A 7,639-nucleotide genomic window follows, 5' to 3' on the forward strand; every position below is an offset into this window, starting at 1 on the left:
GTGTGTGTGTGTGTGTGTGCGCCTGGTGTATGTGAACCTTATTACGTGCAGTCTGTAAAAATCTGTTTCTCTTTTCAGAAGTTTTTTTTAAGAGTTTTATAATTTGTGGTTTGATCTTTAAGAAAATGTTAACTTATGAATTGTTGGTTTGGTTGGCTTGGTTCACACGTCTTCACAGAGCTGTCATGGAATTGAGGGAGTTTTGGGGTTCTGGTTTGAATCAGATTCATGAGGTCAGAAGGAAATGCATTATTTCAGCGAGGATCAGTGCATTTGCGTGCATGTACCTTGCAGAGAGAGTGTCCTTCATACATGTGGAAGCGACCCTGCATGCACACGCATGTCTTCCCCTTCAGTTCCCCAAAAACAAGCCGACCTGCATGACCCTGGACTGCAAACACAAACACATACATACAGGAACTTCTGATGTAACTATGCTTCATATATATATTTCATATAGGCAGCTCATGCATTCGTTCCTTGTTCATATTAAAATGGTTTTAACCATTTAACTGCTTGTCTTGGTTAATTTTAGGATTTATTTTCTATAAATCAGCAGGTGAACTTACAAAAAGTTGCTGTTCGACAGTCTGATATTTGTAATCCCACATATCAATTTAATTAAAAAAAGAACCTATAAAACAATATAACATATTCTTAATATGTTATATTAAGAATATGATCAATGGCTATGATAATTCACATTTTAATGACCATGAAACTGACCTCACAGTGCATTCTTAGTCAGTGGTGCTGGTGTGAGTCATTATGCAAATGTAATGTTTATAAGACTGAAGAAGTCACTTGGATGAGTGAGGAGATGTTTCTCCCATAAAAATAAATTAACCTCCTAACATATATATTTCCACATATTTTAGTTAGTTTGTTTTGTTCAATATGTGCAAATAGTAACTTCAAACTGCCTTGAATCCCATGTTAACATGATTAATATTTAGAAGATATGGGAACCAGTTCTTTTAAACAGAATAATGTAGCATATTTATCAGTCATTAACCTGAATATTCAGTGTACCTGTGCTCTGAGGGAAGCCTGGGATGTCAGAATAAGCAAAGGAGTCTTGACACTTCAGTGTGTCAGCGAGCATGCCCAGTCCGGATCCACAGATGATTGCTACCTGGGGTCGGTGCTTTGTTTGGGACATCAGCCAGTCAGCTGTCTTCTGGTATTCGTCATGACTACGGACACAAAAAAGAAAGAATAAATATTATTTTGCAACATCATCATGATTCACCTCATCTTGCTGTTGCTATTGCTGTTTCCTCTCCGCTGAGATCTGTGTAGGCTCAATACATTTTGGATCAGGTCCATAACATAAAGCTTACTTTGGACTAAGTCTGGCCTTTTATGTTCATGTTTTGCAAGACCACTGCCTCACTGTATAAAGTATTTAACAAATTACTTCAACGTTGAAGGGAAATAAAATATGGGTCACTAATAATAATGAAATTGGAGGGAATTATTTTCCAAGTTCACTAAAAGACCTAAAATGAGTTTGAGTTCAGTTTGTGGCTGCCTGTCCTGCACCTTTACTGTTTCTGTTTACCCTTGCTGCCCGGCAGCATTTTGAGTTGGAGCAGGAAGCTGTTTTTTTTTAAACTCACTTCTCACCACTTTCTCAGTCCCCAACAACAGATGGAGTCAACTTGTGTAAAAACAGTTCGCACAGCAGATAAAAAGGCAGCTACGTCTCTCAGGGAAATATGCAGGCCACAAACAGAGACTGTTTGTATTTCTCAGATGGAGAAAAACACGACTCCAAGTGACTGACATTAAGCAACTGTTTGCCAACAATTTCACAATATTTCTTGAGAGCTTAAAAAGAAGACAACCTGACGTCTTTAGGTTTTTGAAGATATTTTGCCTCTCAACGAAGCGGCTTCTATCATTACCTGGAAGACTTAGAACCTACACAGACTTCACAATATGTCAATTTTCAGTTCACAACATGTTTTTACAAGTTTTAATCAAAATAAAGAAAACAAATGAACAAAAACAAAATCACTTTTGGGCCTTTTCTCATATAGATATAAACAACAGAGGATGCTCCTAGCAAAAGTTTGAAATAATGAAGTCAGCATATATGAGTAAATATTTTATTTATCTCAAAATTGGAAACATTTATTTGTTACAGCAGCCAAAGGATGAGAAAGAAAATGGATTGAAAAGATTATAAAAATGACCAAAAGAAAGAATTCAGTTATGAATGAAGAGCTCAATAAATCACATAAAATAAAATGAAGAACTTGAACACTATTGTGGTATGAGCTGGTAAAGATTTTCCATCTTTGTGAATGATGTTAGACAAAGTGTTAGGTGGTCAACTTCCATTAATTATCCATAGCCATTCTCCAAAGCTACAGTATTTTGAAAGACCTCTGTGTCAGATGAAGGAGGAATTTAAAACACCAGCAGCAGTTCAATTAAATTCGCTTGAGAAAAAAAGTACGATTTAAAAAACTCACCAAGGAAAGCAAATGAAAATTAAGCTACATCTTTGCTGTCTTTTAATCTTTATTTCTTAATGTACACTTTACCTGTTAAATAAGTCAGTAAAGGACCTTAAAAATATATTTAAAATAACTTATTATTTCTCCATAGACTTGATCCTTTCAACTCTTCTTCTCTCTTCAATTTTAAGGCTGTAGTAGTTGTGTGTGTGTGTGTGTGTATTTTTTTTATTTTAAATAAATGACTCAATATTCACTAAACTAAATGACTATGAATTGTGGACCATTATATAACATGTTACCAGGTCTACCAAGTTGTAGCTCATGAGCCTAATAAGATGCTGAAAGCTGATTAACAGCTAAGCAGGCTGAAAAATATAATAATTTTTCTCTTTGATTTTCTTCACATAAATCAGTGAAAATGTAAATTTACATTTCAGGCCTCAGAAAACGAAATCACAAACATACAATAACACAACACTGTCCTCACACAAAAAGTTTAGAAACCACGACTTAGTTACCTAATGGCACTGTATCAAGAAAAACACAATATTATTACCTATAATACACAACAAAAAAAGTTTCTTACCTGATGTGCTCTTTGCTGTGCATGATGGAGCAGCCTCCGTTACTGTTAGTTTGTGTGTTTGTGTGTGTATGTGTGTGTGCGTGTGTGTGTGGGACGAAGAGACGGTGCGAGTGCAGCCGGTTGATGTCGACCAGCCTACATATTCACATAGTCACATGCTCCTGATTGGCAGTAGCAGCCAATTGCAGCCGTGTTGTAGTAGTGAATGTGTGTGTGGATACGTAAAGTTTTTTTTGTTTGTTATGTAAGCAGAGCCCCCCCCCCCCCCTTTTGAAGTCAGCTGTTTCACATTAGAGTTACTGTAATTCCTGATGTTCCATACTTACACAGTCGTGACTGTTGTGACTCCTTTAAACATACTCGTGCTTTAAGATGTTTGCACAGTATGAAGACAAATGGCTAATAAATTATGTATGCAAACAATAATAGTATCTATAGCACTGGTTTTATAAAGTGCTGCTAAGAGGCTGCACATTCATTCCAGCTGCTTTCCCCTCAAGACAACAACCCTGTCATAACTATAACATAGAGTTGTGTTTTAAACTGCAGTCCTGTGCAAAATGATTGAGTCACCCCTATATCTTCATAATTTGATTCCTAAGAGCCAGAATTATTGTAAATTTCTAAATTGGTCTTAAATGTTGGTTCTTCAGCCTTTCTAAAGGTGTTTCAAGTTTTTTGTTTGGCGACTGGCGGCTTTTGGTTCATTTTTACTCCGTTTTTAGTTTTGTTTGCCTATTTTCAGATGGATGTTTTATTTTTCATTCAAAAAGAACTCAAGGGATACACATAACAGAAAATTTAGCAAATAACCTATTTTAAATGGTTCTTTAGGCACTTTGTTACTAGCAGCTTGTCACAAAAACACATCATTTGTTCCCATTTCTGTAGTAGAATCTATTAAAGAAAAAAAAGCCAAAGATAGCAAAGATAAATAGTTTTGCACCAACAATGTGGTTATTAAAAACTTTCAAGCGTGTTAAAACTGCCCATTACTTTGTTTTTGCCTTACCTCCCTGCATTCATTGGCCATGTCTAAAAAATCATCTTCAAGAAATTGCTCTAAAGCTGTATCCTAGAAAGTTGAGCTTTCTAACAAGTGTTTGATGATATAAAAGGGTTTGGGTTCTTTAAACCCAAACATGAAAGAATCATATGTTCTAACGTTAGGTCAAATTTGCCAAAATAACTTCACCTATCTCCTCAGATACTCTGTCCAAGCTGCAAACTCTGGGACTAAAGAAAACTAACCCAACGGTGTAGCCACAAACTGCAGTTCCTCTAATAGCCAGTAGACTCCCGTGCTAAAAAAAAAAATCGAACTTCAGCTATGAAATTCACATTTTTACAGTCTTGTAGAAAAAAACATATCAAGCATCCATAAATTTGAAAGCCTTTAAGAAGGACTGTAAATATTTTTTGGCTGCTATAATAGACAAGCAAGCTGACATAGTCTCTTGGTTCCCTTTCGGAGCATTTTTAATGGAATTATCAGGCTAATAAAATGGCTTTCTGTGTGGTACAGCCTGTTCAAGAAGCTGGCACCGAGCCTGGAATTATCTACTTTGAGATTTTCTTTCATAGCACATAACATGCAGCTGGATTTTAGGTAATTTTCTATAGGCTGGATTAGCAAGATGATATTTTTTTTTATCAATAGAAAAATGTATACTCTTCTTATTTAAGTCTTCCAGCATTAAAATCATGAACATAATGAATTAAATACCGAAAGATGGTATTCATCTGATTCACTGAAAATTGCTTACCTTGTATATCCCAGCAATGTTTTTTAGCATTTAGGCTGTTAACCCAGTACACGAGCACTTCAGTGTTTCCCCATCCAAAATCTTTCGTTTGTGCTGCTATCTCAAGAGTAAAATCCACCTTTCATAGCGACAGGATCAACAGGAAGCTAATTAAGCTACATAGTCCATAGACAGGTTAGTTACCACGGGTCAGAGAGCAATAATTCTCTTATCTGTTTAATTAAAGGAGGTATTCCCATTACATTTGGGATGTGGTGTCTCTAAAAAACTCCTGAAATATAGTTACTATAGACAATATTAGGAAAACTCGTCCATCTCATGCTAATGGCAGAAATCATCAGATCTCCAGGCATTGTCAAACCTGTGCTTCTCCTGAAAGATTTGATTTCATCATTTGGATATTGTGAGGAACACATCATTGTTTTAGAAAACAGTTGTAGACAAGCTGTGACCTAATAATTTAAAATGTCAGCATAAATGTGAGGTTCCCTTTCTATGGTAATTGGATGAATTTTAACTGCATTTGTATGTATATAGAGATATATTTGAGTTTTTCTTAGATCTTGTTTGATTTTTGTAAATCCCCTTTTGCAAACAGGGTTTCTTTATCAATTATATGTGGATAAGGGTTTTTTTTCCTGACTTTGGTATGTAGTTTTTTAAACGTCTTACTGATCCCCCTCCCAATGTCTCTAAAAAAAAGTCCTGGCCTGATGTGAAGCTCTTGCATATCATCTCGGCCTTCCAAGGTGCAAAAGTTGGTCGAGTAGTACTGCTCAGCCTCGTTCTTTGACTTTACCTGGCATCAGCGTGCTTCAGTGTTTCAGCTTTGTTAGTTTATGTTTACATAATTATCTTGTACTTAAGTGAACCTCTTGCATGGACTCGCTCCTTGTTACATAGCTGGAGGCAGTTGGTGGCACACCACCTCTTAGCTTAATGTGTTTGAGTGTGTCTGTACGTTCTATTTTTTAATGACTGTCTCCGTCAATGAGTGTGAGGATCATTAATGTTAAAGAGACAAATGTTTTATAGAGAGATAATTTTATATAATATTTTCAAACTATCAGTATTATTGAATTCATACCTGAACAAGGCTTTACATATGTATTAATAAAAAAAAGTGTAGAATGCACAAGTGTACACTATAACATAAGAAATAACCATACTTAAATTAACAGGTCATTGGCTAATGAGCTTCCAACATCTTGTGTATAAATTAACATGTAACAGATTTTTTTGTTATATGCTTTCACATTGCAGCACGATTAGAAACATGTTTAAACTGTTTAAGTTAAATCTTGCCCACCTGAAGTCCATCAAGTCAAGACTCAAGAGATGTGGGAGTTTAACGAGCAGCAGCTCGTCAGTCACTTCCCTTTTAATTGAAGCTCCACGTCCAGTCTCATGACTGCTAACATACCTCACATGCTCCCTCGCTGCTGCCCTGATCAGCTAATGCTAATGAGGCTCATGTGGGTTTGATGAAGGGGTACCAGAGCTGGACTGCAACCGGAGGAACCAAGCCTGCAGTCAGATCTGATACCACCTATTAACTGCTTTGTTAAAGAAAAACGCTTATGGCAGCTGATTTATGTGTGCACTACAATTCATAAACATGCCTCTGATGATTGGATTATTGAATAAAATTATTCCCATCTGTTTTCTTCTGCTTTACCACTTCAGGGTCACAGAAACTGAAGCCTATAATCATTAATACATAAAAACATATTTTGTATATATATATTGTATTTACTCCCTGCAATCCTAGCTTGAAATGTGTGCATTGTCATTATCCTGCCCTGGATACTGAGAAAAAAACAATCTTTCTAAATCCACTATGAATTAATTAATACAAGACAGTTTTTGTTATCATTGTTGTTTTATTAAGAGTAGGTCAAAATAAAATCATGCATTGTTTAAATGCTGCCGTTAGCTCTGGGGCAAACCACAGCCTGTTACTATTTCTGCACGGAGTAAGTGGGTCGCATTCATGAATGACCTTCAAATATGTTGCCTTTTAGCAAAAGCCTGAGGCACATGTGTATCTGTAAGGTCTTTATTACGGTGGTGGGTAATTCACAATCACATACAAGTAAAATTCTGGATTTAGGTAAGAAATCAAGTTCAACACAACAAATGAATGCTTTTGTTTCTGTTAAGGTCTCCAGAAATAAAGGCATTCGTTTTAGCATCCTGTGACTTTAAATGCAACTTTCACATTGAATTCACTCCTGTGTTTTTGTTTTCCTACGCTGCTCTCTGTTCTGACTCTGCTGCATCTGTACGTTTAATGCTCAGCTGAACGTTCAGCATTACTGCATTCCTTCACAACCGGCAAAATGTGAAAAATGTGACAGCGTCCATTTAAATGTCAGATATCTGGGATTCTTCTACGTACAAGCAGCCGAACCTGCTCATTTCATTCCTGCTGCTTCAGCCCTGAGGCCTGGAAATGTCTAAAAGGTTAATTGTGTTCATGTGCACAGACGAGACAAAAACGTGACAATTGTGAAACCACACACAGGAAATAAATTCCTTTTTCGTGACCGGACTGGATGAGAACAGGACACAATGTCTCTAAGCACTAACAACCTCTAATGTCTTTAGATTTCTAAGCTGGCACTAAGGGCCATCTCAACATCTCATGTAAGATCAAAATGCATCAGCTCAAAACTGACTTTTCACACACGCTGAAGCAGAGTAGAGGCTTCCCACAGTACATGCAGTAAAACAGGAAGTCTGAACAAGTCACAATTTTAGTAACACTTAAGCAGTGTTGGGAAGGTTACTTTTAAAATGTATTCCATTACAGA

General features: G+C 36.4%; 1 protein-coding gene across 1 annotated transcript in view; it reads right to left on the reverse strand.

Annotated features, from left to right (window-relative positions):
* pnp4a (purine nucleoside phosphorylase 4a) overlaps nucleotides 1-3,235 on the reverse strand; it is a gene marked incomplete in the record, with an annotated part of 9,131 nt that extends 5,896 nt beyond the window's left edge. Inside the window, 3 exon segments of the mRNA XM_014332246.2 lie at nucleotides 288-391; nucleotides 1,033-1,196; nucleotides 3,058-3,235. Coding sequence (XP_014187732.1) covers nucleotides 288-391; nucleotides 1,033-1,196; nucleotides 3,058-3,080 — 291 coding nt within the window.
* Between the last annotated feature and the right edge of the window lie 4,404 nt (nucleotides 3,236-7,639).

Source organism: Haplochromis burtoni, unplaced genomic scaffold, assembly GCF_018398535.1.
Source record: "Haplochromis burtoni strain Fernald_Lab_line unplaced genomic scaffold, NCSU_Asbu1 Contig_26, whole genome shotgun sequence".
Lineage (NCBI taxonomy): Eukaryota > Metazoa > Chordata > Actinopteri > Cichliformes > Cichlidae > Haplochromis > Haplochromis burtoni.